A 14,927-nucleotide genomic window follows, 5' to 3' on the forward strand; every position below is an offset into this window, starting at 1 on the left:
CATTCACTTCATCCAGTAAAATAGGAAATGCTTCCATTAAGAAGCCTAGATGATAACCGGAATTATTAAAGCGCCAACATACTTTGATTCTATTTTTAGTTTGACATATTTATCTTCTATTTATTATGTACAAAGCTGCGTACACAAAGTATTTTGGTAGAGGGACTTTTACACATCTTGTGCAATCCTGGGAAGCTACTCGTAGCCTTCAAGACTGTGGCAATTCTGGAGATTAAATAATAGCAGCAAAATTCAAGAGCAAACAAGGGCCGGATACAAATATAAATTAATCATAAAAGGCAAGGGATTTTAGGGCCCAGAGTTTTTTTTTTGAGCATAATCAAATTTAATTCATGAACCGAATAACAAATATGTTGAACTGCAATGAAGCCAGGCATAGGTTAAACCATAGGGCTATTACAGCAAACTCTCCTCTGTGCCCTGAAGATGCATCACTGATTACAAGGAATTTGGAATTCCAAATGTTTATACATTTCCAATGTTTTATGGTGATAAACTACAGTTACACAAACTTTTGAATATCACAAAATCTCAATTGGACAACTGGTGATGCTCTTAACAAAAAGGACTTCCAAATATCATTAGATTTTTGAATTGCAGATATTTTTTTTTATTGCATTCAAACTTTGCCATCTGCCATGGTGGGATTCGAATCTGAATCCCCAGAACATTATCCTGGGTCTCTGGGTTAATAATCTAGAGACAATACCACTGCGCCACCGTCTCCCTTCAAATTTCACCATCTGCCATGGTGGGATTCGAACCAGGTCCCTGAGCATTACCCTGGGTCTTTGGATTACTAATCCAGTGACAATACCACTATGCCACTATTGTTTTTACAAATTTGTTTATTCTTCCTAATTCTGGCTGCCGTAATTGTGTTACTGCATTGCCATGGCTAACGAATAAGCTCCGGTTACATTGCTGGAAGCAACTTATCCTCTTCCCAGCAGGTGGTTTTCATCAGCACTTAACCAGTCTACTACTACCTCAGTCAAACGGCTATTCATATGTGAATTCTGGTGGTAAGAGACTTTAGGCTTTTAGACAATGGAGTACATCAGAGCCATAGGCACCCAATTCACACATCAGCACTTTCCTGCAGACATTGACCAGAGCAGAAAAGACTGCTCGATATTTAATTTTCTGAACAGTTCTACTCAGTGAGGTCTACTTTGAATTGTAGTGTCCTGGTATTAAAATTAGATTAAGGCTAGCAACGTGTTGGTGTGTGTCGCTCAGCAGCACACTGCTTGTAATCTTATAACATTCCTCATCCAGAAAATATGTCTCTGACCACTTCACAGGCCAATTAGAATGAAAAACAGACTGAAAAGGGCTCAAGCAGCAGGTGAATAGAAGTGGAGAGAGTTTTGAGAAGGCAGAAAGACAAGGAGTTGTAAAACTAACCCAATCTACAGCCTACAGTTTTCATCAAGCCAATATTTTTTGATCTGTGTTAAACTGTTTTAAACTGGATCAAGACAAAAGGTTTTGATGTTATCCTAATCATAGAACGATACAGCCTGGAAAAAAAGCCATTTGGCCCATCATGCCTCTGCAACTAATGTTTCTTTCTGAAATTTGTTAGATGAGCTTATACGGCTGTGGTAGTGCTACTACAAATACAAAGCTGGTATCCGTCAAATGGTCATAAAACCCAAAACTGGATTATTAATGTCCTTTAGGGATGGAAATCTGCTGTCCTGACCTGGCCTGGCCTACACGTGACATTAATCCCACACTGATTCTTAACTTTGTCTAGAAGTAGCCAAGTGAGCAATAGAGCAGTCAGGATAATTGGAGCTGGGCAATAAATGTGAGCCTCGTCAGCGAGACCCACATTTGTAGACAAACGCACATTAGCGAAAAAACAACCCAATAAAGATGTGACAAAGAGACAGGGAGAGGGGCATTATTCACTCTTCAACTGACAGATCAGTAAAATTCAAACTCGTGACTCAGAACAAAAACTGGTGATGGTCACCAGTCATCTCAAATGAATCAGTTAGAATTGAAGGTCGATACTTACACCAAAGTTCGTAATAGTAGTTACAGCATTGCGATTCTCCACAACAATGTCCCGTTTCACAGAAATAACTCTGGTTATTCACTCCGATGCACACCTCTCTCTCTTGAGACTTCAAAAAGAAAAGAAAAAATTATGGCAGTGATGAGAGAGAGAAAAATCATGGAATCATGAACAATTGCGCAGTCATTACATGACCATAAGGATAAGATGTCATTAGCCACCTAGTTTCAGCCACATTCATGACTCAGAACTGAGTTTAGCATCTTATGGATCAATTAGGTCTCTTTATTTGAAAATCAAGAATTAGTTTCACTCAATCAAACCCATTCTGGCTCATGGCCAACAGGCTGAGGAAGCTAAACAATCCCTCAGTCTTCACCCTCTTATAAACTTTGGTCTTTTCAAATATGAGCTTGGCATCACTTAACAGGTACAATTGAACCATTGTATGTTTCTTCCTCTGTTCTTGGTAGTGTCCTACATTGAGCCTTGGTCCCTCACCTGAACTTAATGAAGGAAACTAGTAGAAGGCGTAGCCACATTCAGTACAGTGTTATGTATCAATGCTCACACCAAAGGATTAATGATTATGTATTCTTTGAATCAAAGAGATATTCTGCATGTAATTACGATAAAATCGCAAGTATTGCTTCAGTTTTCTACATAGGATTAGTACAATGACCACAAACCCGTTTCAGTTCAAACAAAGTGACAAAAATCTAATGTAGCATTTAATTTACTAACCTAATCAGAATTAATTGACATGACAATTACAGATCCCTGCCCATCTTTCCCTACAGCTTCCTATTTTAGACACTCCAATCTAAATCTATCTCTGCCACAATGCCGAACCAAAGTCACAAACAAGATCCTCTGAAAATGGGACACGGTGCAATATCCCCACTGAAACTCGCTGCCACCTTTGACATGGTCTTTTTTCCACTGTTGAGTTCATTGGAAGACTCCTGCTCCCAAGTACGAAGCTCATGTGGGTTTGCTTCCAATGCTTCAACTCAACTAGATCTTCTCAACTCCTTCATTGCCCATGTAAACAATATATCTGTCCAACATCCAATCTTGGACAAGTTGCAATTTCCTTCAGTTAACATCTGGAAGGTCAAAGCCCTCTTCATCAACCCTCGTCACAAACTCTATTTCCTCTGCTGACTCATTCATCTGCTCCAGTCATGATTTACAAGAGAAATAACTTGCATTTGTATAGCTCTTAATGTAGTAAAAATGTTCCAAGGGCTTCACAGAATCAACCACCAGCCCATGCTATCAAAACTCAAAACACAGTGCCCAACATTAGATGTGTTTCTATGATTGGGCAGCATTTGCTAAACAATCCTGACTGTGCTAAGAATTTCAGTGAAAACCAATTTAAGATTATTAGTTGGGCTGTCAGTGTGGCTCACGTGTGCATGCTAGAAGCTACATGTATTCATACATAGGGCTCTGCCCATTGCAGACAGTAGGAGTATGTCCACAAATTACACCTATTCCAACTAAAAGTTTGGGGGACAGCCATTCCCTGGGGTTCATTCCCCACAGCAGTGTCTTGACCAACCAGAGTCAACCTGCCTGGTTTGTATCTGGAAAACAAAAGGTTGGTAGTTAACTGTTCCATGCTGCATTCTCCATGGCAACATCTCGACCAGAGTCCACTTGCCAAACAGTCAGAACTCTCTTCTCATGTGGTATAAATCACTGTTCCCTTTACTATTGGTTTAACTTGCATAGCTGTTCTGATATATGCAAGATGAAAATCTTCAATAGTATGTCTTTTTCTTCTGCAAGACTCAAGCTCTGTAGTGCCAAGTGACTATATCAAACAAAACTGATGCCAGATCATAAGTAGATACTAGGACATGCAGCCTGAATCTTGGTCAAAAAGATGTAAGTTTTAACAAGTGACTTTAAAGAGGGAAGGTAGAGAGGCGGAGAGATATAGGAAAGGAATTCCAGAGCTTAGGGCCTATACAGCTGAGGTGTAGATGGCATTATTAAAATTGGGTCACTGTCTGTGCGGAGTTGCACATTTTCTCCGTGTTTGCGAGGGTTTCCTCCGGGTGCTTCCCACAATCTGAAAGTCGTGCTGGTTAGGGTGCATTGACCTGAACAGGCGCCAGATTGTGGCGACTAGGGGAATTTCACAGTAATTTCATTGCGGTGTTAATGTAAGCCTTACTTGTGACGAATAAATAAACTTTTAACTTTACTTTTGATCACTTACCCCCACCGCCCCCCTTTTATTCCAACATCATAAATAGCCTATCAGCTGCCTTGGCCCTGCCCTTGGGAATTCCCTTCCTAAACCTCTCCCACCGCACCACTTTGTCTTGTCCTCAAAATCCACTCTTCTGTTCAAGTATTTTAAAACCCCTGATAATATTCCGCCATTGGCATGGCACCCATTTATTTCTAGTCATGCCTCTGACGTGATCCAGGATGTTCTTCCCCATGAAAGGTGCTATATAAACATATGTTGTTGTAATCATAACGAGCCAGAGTGGCACACAATATTTGGGGAGTTTCCAAGCACACATACAATAGCCACAATACAACCTCTCCATTGTGCTTTATCTGTGCACTAATCAAATGTGGTAATAGGCTTTAAAATAATGGCAGCCAAACAACAACAGATTGACCATCCTCAACAGAAATCCATACCTTACTGTTCCATTTTGTTTATTCTCCCATATCTTGGCTCCTTGGACTTGCAGTAACGAAGGGTGTTGAAAATCAAGATATGGATATACAAGGAAGCAACTGAAAACACCTTCAGTTTTGAGCCCAATAAAGTCGTCCAATTTGGAGACATTTCCGCTGTCCTCAACTGTTCCTCCAAACTGGATAAACCCAGTGAACCTTTACCAGCAATGCATCAAAGAGGCCAATTTGCATCTTAGCACCTTCAGCGCTCCTTTCACAAAGTGAAACCACCTCAGGGTTCCCTTTAATATCACTAGTGCCGTTCGCTCAGGGTGACAGATAGAGCAGGGTGTGGGCTGGGAGTGAAACACTGGGAACAGGGTGTGGGCTGGGAGTGAAACACTGGGAACAGGGTGTGGGCTGGGCAGTACGGTGGCACAGTAGTTAGCACTGCGGCCTCACAGTGTCAGGGACCCGGCTTCGATTCCCAACTTGGGTCACTGTCCGAGTGGAGTTCTCCCCGTGTCTGTGGGGGTTTCCTCCGGGTGCTCCGGTTTCCTCCCACAGTCCGAAGATGTGCGGGTTAGGTGATCGGCCATGCTAAACTGCCCCTTAGTGTCAGGGGGGCCTAGTTGGGATTGTGATCGGTGCAGACTCGATGGGCCGAATGGCCTCCTTCTGCACTGTAGGATTCTATGAAACACAGGAGATCCGAGTATGTGAGTGAAGAAGGGGATCAGAGTGCTTCAGGACCCAGCAAGGTGCAGGAATACTGGAGTTGAAATCAGAGGAGATGTGACCCCATGTCCACATTTACGTACAGCTATTCGGAAGGGGGACTGCGGCTGTGCATTGGGAAGCACCACAGCATCAGACAGAAGATTTGCAACTACATCCTGACAGACATGGAAACGCGCATTATAAACATTTACACACACAATGTGAATTCATCTGTTGGCAAAAGCATTACTCAAAATCAAGACAACAAAAAAGTTTATGGAGAGGCAGTATTCATCCTATACAAGCCCTTTAATAATTTAAAGATCTATATATTACTAAATTGTATAAGTTGAGGGCTAACATGACCTTTGGCCTCTATTTAAAACATTTTGCGTCCAAGAATTATTGGCTCCAAGGTTATTGCTAAGATGTGCGTGTGACACACAATCCTGGAAAATAAACTTGTGCGCCTTAGATCTGATTGTGAACCCAAAGGATGTCAGATGCCATAAAGCTGTACAGATGTACTGAAGTCACACCACATGTGCACAACTCGATAACATCAGTACCTGCAAAAGGGACAAGAGACCAATACATCAGACAGGAGGCCACCGAGGACAAGAGACGTACAGTCCTCCAAGGGACTATACAAAACGGATTGCCAGAACATGAAAGCAATCGCATCTCAAAAACATGTCGATTCAGGAGAGATACCCGGTCTTATGTTTAAAAAAAAAACATGCAATCAGTATTGCCCAGAACAGAATCTGGAAAGCAATCCAGTGGAAGATCACAAGCAACATCCTGAGCCATTAAATTTTCATCCAGTTATCACCTAAGATAATCAGTTTGTATCTCCAAATGAGCAAACAGGGTATAATGAACTGTGATCTATTCATTTAATGCTTTACTTTTTAGAAGAGCAAGGGAGTCTTTCTTTTATCTAGCACTGTTCACAGCCACTGAACCCCTGAAAGCACTTTACAGCCAATGAAGTACTCTTTGAAATGTAATCACTGTTGTAATGTAGGGAACATGGCAGGCAACTTGTGCACAGCAAGATCCCATAAACAGCAATGTGAAAACGACCAGATAATCTGTCTTTGTGATGTCAATCAAGAAACAAGTATTGGCCATGGCACAGAAGATAATTTCCCTGACCTTCTTCCAAGCATTGCCATGGGCGCTTTTGCCTATTTCACCCGAGGGGGCAGATGGAACCACCAGTTAATGTCTCACCTGAAAGACAGCAATTGCAACAGCACAGCACTCCCTCGGTGTACACAGAAATGTCACCCTTGATTTGTGCGCTCAGGTCCTAGAGTGGGATTTGAACCCAGAACCTTGTGACTCAAAAGAGAGAGTGCTACCAAATGAGCCATGGCTGTCGAAAGCTATGATGATGAAGCAACAACAACCTATATTTAGATAGTACCTTCAACAGAGTAAAATGTCCCAAGCCACTTCATAGGAATGCAATCAAACAGAACCTGATACCAAAACACACACAAATATCAGGCCAGATGATCAAAAACTTAGTTAAAAGAGGCAGGTTTTAAGGAATATCTTAAAGGAACAGAGGAGTTCAAGAAGAAATTGCACAGCACAGGTGCTAGGCTACTAAAGGAACAGCCACCAATGATGGAGGCTCATGAGGTCAGAACTGAATGGGCAGAGAGATCTACGATAGTCGTAGGGCAGGAGGTGGTTAGAAACAGGGAGGAAGGAGCAAGGTTGTGAAGACATTTGAAATTAAGGGTGAACATAATGAGGAGATGTTGATGGAACTTTTGCCAAAGTAGGCCAGGGAGCACAGAAGTGATGAGTTTGAATTCTACAAGTCCATAATGAAACTTCAGGCATACACTGGTAGAGCACATTACAAATTAAATGATCTTTCTGAAAACAAACATGAAACTAAAGCAAAGTGAGCGACACAGAAGGACAACCTCGGAGAACAGGTTCTTCTGTTTGCTCCACCTCCAGTATATTGTAGTTTCGACAGGCTCACTTTCTTTAGGAACACGATAAATGACAAGCATTTCAAACTTTTAACCCAATCACTTGCTAACTTATGGTCTGTGTTAAGACACCTGCAGAACCAAATCCAGTGGTGTCAACCCAAGCTTCTCCTAAGTCACGCATTGCAAGATGGGGTTACAGAACTCTTGAACATTCAACAAATTCAAATTTCAGGGTTTATTATGCAATGGTCCTGAAAATAATAGCAGTAAAAATTTGATAAACAGCTAGGAAATAAACTAGACGGTCAGGTCAAAAGAACCCAAATAAGTATAAAGCTCCAGTAACTGAATCACTCCAACTCACGGAACAGAAATTCACCGCAACTGGGTCAGGGAAAGGCAACCGAAAATTCAAATAGACTTAGTAAACATCCTCAAGACAGTACAGCTTTGACCCGAGTTAACTACTTTACCACAACACTGATTTTATATATTTTAGGATTTAATATTTAGAAAGAGGACGATGCAAAGAACCTTTTGTATTTTTATAAAGTCCGTGTGTAGTCTCTGCATCAAAGGAGATAATCAAACCTTTTGGTAGTAAGGACTCGCTATATAATAACTCATTATATCAAAAAACATTCCTGAGGTCTAGTGTTTCAGATCCCGGAATAATTTGTTTATGCCAACTTCCTTATCCATCACCATACTTAACTTCCCACTCCACAGTTCCTCACCTTAGCGAGTATATGCTGAAGTAGAATCATGGCATAAAGAGGATTAAAAATCCCTTCATTCCACTGCATTTATTCTGTGCTCCATGCCTGTTCATGCCTCCAGGAGATAAACCACAATTCCCTTCTCCACATCCACGATGAGTGTCCAACAAGGTACATTTTCCCAACTTGTTACACCCACTGGATCCCTCCCAAGATTGTTCCAAAAACGTTCCGAGCAACTGACACCCATCTGGCAACACAAAGTAATTTAGTTTATAGAACCACTGCCACCAGGGAATCTGCAAAGTCACCTCTACCATGAACTCATTCGCAGCAAAAAGAGTGGGTAATTGTGCCAAACATTCGTTTATATAAAACAAATCCCTGTAACACTTCAAGCCTAGCTTTCCATTAAACCAGAGTAAACAGATGTGTTAAAAATAAGTAAATGTCACAGCAAACATTAAGTTACCCATTGACTGTAACCCAGGATTTGAATTAACAATCAAATTTGAATTGTCCTGAGGGTTTCACATCAACCAAATTCTCTCTCTCACCAACACTCCAGATTCTACTTACGATCTAGAGGTTTGACCCCCAATCAATTTATCATAAATCTTTCAACGCTCATTATCTTGTGACCCCCTCCACCCACCATCCTCAACAATGCTTCCTCACCAAAGCAACACAAGGCCAAGCAGAGAAACACAAGGGCTGTGACAAAGGGTCACCTGGACTCGAACCGTCAGCTCTTTTCTCTCCTTACAGATACCACCAGACCTGCTGAGATTTTCCAGCATTTTCTCTTTTGGTTCCAGATTCCAGCATCTGCTTTTATCCAGAGAAACACAAACCCTCCTCAGCAGGAAAATCTTTGATTAAAAATCATTTCATGGCGGTGGCAGGTTGTGCAAAAGAAAATCCTTTAACATTTTCAAATGCAATTCAATAAAGTTAAAGGGGGAAAGAAAGTCAGCTTGCAACAAGTGCTTAACATACACTGGAGTTATCTGAAATGCAATGGCTTTATCTCGGTTACTTTTTGAACAAAGCTTCCATTGTACAGCATCTTGGGACACCACGAATACCCCCTGCTCCTTTTCCAATAGTACCAAGGGATGTTTAGTATGAATCTGAACCAATGCAATAGGGCAGACGATTGTTTAGTTAGTCTTCTCATCTGAGGGACGTTACCAGTCGACAATGCAGCACTCACTTCTTCAACGCTGTACAGGAAAACCAACCTAGATTAAGCATTCGACTCTTGGTATTACAGTTCCTCGTCAATTTCACAATTTCATCACCTCAAATTCATTCTGAATGACACCTCATTACTTGAAGGAGTTGTCAAGGTGCTCAGATGGAGAGGGTTAGATAAGCAAGGTTCAGGAAGGAATATACTGTTATGGTTAGATGAAGCGGGACCAGAGGAGACTGAGTTTTTAAAAAAATTAGTGTCACAAGTAGACTTACATTAACATTGCAATGAAGTTACTGTGAAAATCCCCTAGTCATCACACTCCAGCGCCTGTTCGGGTACACTGAGGGAGAATTTAGCATAGCCAGTGCACCTAACCAGCATGTCTTTCGGACTGTGGGAGGAAACTGGAGCACCTGGAGAAAACCCACACAGAAACTGGGAGAACATGTAGACTCTGCACAGTGACCCAAGCCGGGAATCGAACCCGGCTCCCTAGCGCTGAGGGGCAGCAGTGCAAACCACAGTGCCTCCAATTAGTGAGCAGCCTGGAAGATTGGTCATGATCTCACTTAGGAACAAGTCGGTGCTGTAATTAGAAGAAGGCTGGGCTGGTAAAAAGGGTGGGAGTGAATCAAGCAAGTCAAAGGCCCTCTATATCCTCACCAGCCCTGCATACAAAAATAAGTGGCTGGCCCTTACACTGGGAGCACAGTGTAGATTTTACCAGAATGATTCTGGCGCTGTGAGGCAGCAGTGCTAACCATTGTGCCATCCCAGTGGAGCATAAACTGTGCCACCCCTAGTGTGGCGCATAAACGCTAACTTGGATAGGTTGGGCTGAATGGCCTGTTCCTGTACTGTAAACTTCATGTAATACATAAGTAAACAGCACAGCTGGTTTGAAATACTTGTTATAAACCTGTTTGCACCACATTGACATGCAGGACACACACAACATTTATCAACAGGGAACCTAGATAAAGGATCAAGGCTCATCATTCAAGGCAGCACTGAGGCCGAGAGGATGAGGAAAAGGTTTGCAATTTAAAAAACACTAATCAGTGATCGTCAACTGACACAAAGATTAGGTTTCAAAAAACCGCGAGTTTGCAATTAAGGGTGGGAAGACTTTCATTGCCCTGAGATCCTGGGAAATAATGACTGGAAGAATGACAATGGCGCGACCTTAACATGGCAAATACACAGAATAGACCTGGAGAGTGGCATATTTGGCACTTGCCTGGGGAGTGGTGGGATTGAAAAACACAAAGAACTATCTGAGAATCAATGGCTGTTGTGGAATTGGTTTGTGGGAGAGTGAATCTCTCTCATATGCAAACATAGGATTATAACAGAAAAAGAAGTTGAGTGACAAAAGAAACTGATGTGCAGTTTTCAACCAGAATCTATTAAAGGAGCATTCAAGGAAGGAGTAATTAAACTCAAGTCTGCAATCTAAATACCCTGTAAAAAACAGTCAAAGAGGTACATTTGAATAAAAATAGGAAAGGAAAGATGCCTGCATTCTGTAACCAATAGCCAACCTTATATGGTGGGATCCAAGGTCTTCATACAAGATTTTAACAGGGCACCAGACTCAACACAGCCAGACATTGGTACTGAACGCATATAAAATATATATATATTATATATATATATATACACACACACACGACTGCTCATTTTGCTGCACTCCAAACCAAAAATTTACAATGACTGCGCTATTTTATAATTGCATATAAAATTGCAGAAAGTATATATGCCTCAATTAATGGGAAGAACCTCTTTACAATATTCTGTTATATATATATATATAATATCCGTTTTTCAAGCATCTCTAAAGTTGCAGGCCTATGACCAGAAACATGAATCAGACTATTTACTGACAACACTGTGGGTGAGGCTCACAGCAAAAGACTATTTTACAGCAAACAGTGTCTATTTAAATAGCACACTTTATAGCAAACCGTCTACAGAGTCTACTTAAAAGAGTCTCCTTGAACTCCAGCAAACAGAACTCATGACTGAAACTACAGTATCATTACCTCATAAAAGCAGGATGTTTTCTGAAGCAAACTGCAGCTGTCAACTATATCAGTTTCAATAATATCAGCCTTTCGCTGCCTCACCTGAGCTGCTGTTGAAAGATTCCATCAGCCAATGCTTTGATCACCTGCAGATTTGACTTTCCAAATGCTTAGTTTTCTGCATTAAAATCACAATGACTGCGCTATTACCCACACTAAACCCTGCTCCCTACTACCGCTAACTAACCCCCTCGTCTCTCATCCTTGTCCCCATCTAAAAATCCCTGAATAGCCTCACTCCATCCCACATTTCCAGACTTGGTCCGAACCACAAACCTGCTGAGACACACTGTTCACCCAGCTCTGTGCGATCGTACGTTCCATGCTCTCTCGTCACTTAACCATCAATGGCGCGGATCCTCGAGCCACATTGTCTCCACATTCAAACTGTGCCCCCGTACCCCCTTTCCTTGGTTACAGTTCCCCCCGCCCTCATGAATCACCTTGAAACCTACACTAATCACATTTGACCACCTCTCTTGACCAAGGGACTCAACATTGGGTACAAGAGTTGGGAAATCATGTTGCAGCTATATAAAACCTTGCCTAGGCTGCATTTGGAATATTGTGTGCAGTTCTGGTCACCACACTACCAGAAGGATGTGGACGCTTTGGAGAGAGTGCAAAGAAGGTTCACCAGGATGTTGCCTGGTCTCGAGGGCGTTGACTATGAGGAGACGTTGAATAAACTAGGATTGTTTTCACTGGAAAGACGTAGGCTGTGAGGAGGCCTGTTGAAGGTCTACACAATTATGAGAGGCATAGACACGGTGAATGGTCAGAGGCTTTTTCCCAGGGTGGAAGTGTCAATTACAAGGGGGCTTAGGTTCAAGGTGAGAGTGGGAATGTTTAAGGGAGATGTGCAAGGGCAGTTTTTCTCAGTGTGGTGGGTGCCTGGAACGCGCTGCCAGATGTGGTGGTGGAAGCAGGCACGTTAGCAACATTTAAGAGGCATCTGGATGGGTACATGAATAGGGAGGGAATAGAGGGATATGGACTGAGTAAGGGCAGAAGATTTTTTTTGCAGTTTAGTCAGGGCATCATGATCAGCACGGGCTTGGAAGGCCGAAGGGCCTGTTCCTGTGCTGTACTTTGCTCTAAAAGCTAAATCCATGTGAGGTCCAGATTCGTTTAACACGTTGATTGAGTAGGTACCAACTTCGAGCCAAGGTAAACGGAGAGCACAAATAAAGCAAGATTGTAAAATCAGGAGTAGAGAATCATATCCAAGCAGAAAATTTCACATATCCATGTCACTATCCTGGATTGGCTGCATAAATTTAGAACTCAAAATAAAAATGGGCCACTTAGAAAATATATTTACCCATTTACACACAGACACACAAATTTTATACAAATGGCAACCAAAAGCAAGTTTAAAAGTTTGGTATGGCTCCTGCTCTGCCCAAGACCGCAAGGAACTACGAAAGGTTGTGAATGTAGCCCAATCCATCACGCAAACCAGCCTCCCATCCATTGACTCTGTCCACACTTCCCGCTCCCTCGGCAAAGCAGCCAGCATAATCAAGGACTCCACGCACCCCGGACATTCTCTCTTCCACCTTCTTCCGTCGGGAAAAAGATACAAAAGTCCGAGGTCACGTACCAACCGACTCACGAACAGCTTCTTCCCGGCTGCCATCAGACTTTTGAATGGACCTACCTTGCATTAAGTTGATCTTTCTCTACACCCTAGCTATGACTGTAATACTGCATTCTGCACTCTCTCGTTTCCTTCTCTATGAACGGTATGTTTTGTCACGCAAGAAACAATACTTTTCACCGTATGTTAATACATGTGACAATAATAAATCAAATGAAATCATTCTCAATTTAATTGTGAAACACTTCCAAGAATATTAAAGGGCTCAGAAAAGAATCTGCGAAGTGGAATTTGTGGCAACTCACAATTGATGACTTTCCCAATGAGATAAATGGTCTCCTGCACTGAGATTTCTAATATTCTATGATATGCAAACTCAAAAGCAGCAGAGTCCTTTGATCCTACACTGATTGGACCAAAAGACAAACCAGTACATGAGAAAGCTTAATGTTTATGAAAACAATGGGAATCGTTCCTCATCGCCACAATGAGTATTTCAGAGAGACTTTCTTTTTGCAAGAAACTAAACATACATCCTCGCCATCAATTATCCCTCAACAAACTTAAAAGTGGGAGCCATCTGGTATCCATCACATTGCTGTTTTTGGGCACTTGCTGTGAGCTGATTGGTTCCTAATTACAACAGTGACTGCACTTCATTGGTTGTAAACCATTTTAGGATGCTGAGGTCAAGGTACCATATAAATGAAAGTTTGTTTTTCTTTCGCAGGAACATAGAACCAAGAGTAGGCCATTCGGCCCATCACATCTTCTTCACCTTTTAATACTATCATGACTGATCACACCCATATCCTCTTAAATCATTGGTATTTGGTAGTCAATCAATCTCTGCTTAAAACATACTCAATGACGGAGATTCCACAGCTCTTTGAGTTAGAGAATGCCAAAGATTCACAGCCTTCTGTGATGCTCATCTTAGTCCCAAGTGGCTTAATCCTTATTTTGAAATGATGCCCCCTGGATCTAGACTCCCCCCCAGCCAGGAGAAACATCCTACCTGTCTATCCCTTTTTAAGCATTTTGTAGGTTTCAGTGAGATCATCTCTCATTCTTTGAAACTCTAGATAATACAGACCCAGATTCCTCAATCTCTCTTCATTAGACAGTCCCACAAACAAGTCTGAACCTTCACTGTACTCCCTCTATGACAATAATATCCTTCCTAAGGTAAAGGGGCCAAAACTTAACACACTGCTCCAGCTGCAACCTAACCAAGAGTCTATACAATTGAAGCATGACTTTGCTACTCCTGTACTCGTGATAAAAGATAACATTCCATTAGCCTTCCTAATTGCCAGCTGCATCTGCATGTTAAATTTCAGTGACAATGCTCTTTCATAGAATCATACATCATGGGATGAGGCTATTCGGCCCATCATCTTGAATCATAGAATCCCTACACTGCAGAAGGGAGCCATTTGGCCCATCGAGTCCGCACCGACCACAGTCCCACCAGGCCCCATCCCCACAACCTCACATATATATCCTGCTAATCCCCTGACACTAGGGTCAATTTAGCATGGCCAATCAACCTAACCTGCACATCTTTAGACTGTGGGAGGAAACCAGAGCACCCGGAGGAAACCCACGCAGACACAGGGAGAAAACTCCACACAGACAGTGACCCTAGGCCGGAATTGAACCTGGATCCCTGGCACTGTGAGGCAGCAGCGCTAACTACAGTGCCACCATGCCGCCCCAATAAAATCTAGTCTCACAAATGGTGTCCATAAAACTACCAGAATGTCATTAGGACCATCTGGTTCACTAATGTCTTTGAGAAGAGGAAGTTTGCCATCCTTCCCTGGTCTGGCCTAGATGTGACACCAGACCCACAGCAATGATGTTGATTTGTAACTGCCCTGTGAAATGGCATAGCAAGCCATTCAGATGTAGTCAAGAGG

The 14,927-nt window shown here is 42.2% G+C and overlaps 1 protein-coding gene across 4 annotated transcripts in view; it reads right to left on the bottom strand.

Moving 5' to 3' along the window:
• The window catches only part of wbp1la (WW domain binding protein 1-like a), a 95,563-nt gene that overhangs the window by 15,669 nt on the left and 64,967 nt on the right, over window positions 1-14,927 (bottom strand). For 3 of the 4 annotated variants that reach the window (XM_078223159.1, XM_078223161.1, XM_078223162.1), the window contains one exon: window positions 2,054-2,162. In XM_078223159.1, coding sequence (XP_078079285.1) covers window positions 2,054-2,162 — 109 coding nt within the window. Of the gene's footprint in view, window positions 1-2,053; window positions 2,163-8,129; window positions 8,347-14,927 lie in introns of those variants that run through there. The other variant, XM_078223160.1, reaches the window with a different exon arrangement.

This window comes from Mustelus asterias, chromosome 11, assembly GCF_964213995.1.
Source record: "Mustelus asterias chromosome 11, sMusAst1.hap1.1, whole genome shotgun sequence".
In the NCBI taxonomy this organism is placed as follows: domain Eukaryota; kingdom Metazoa; phylum Chordata; class Chondrichthyes; order Carcharhiniformes; family Triakidae; genus Mustelus; species Mustelus asterias.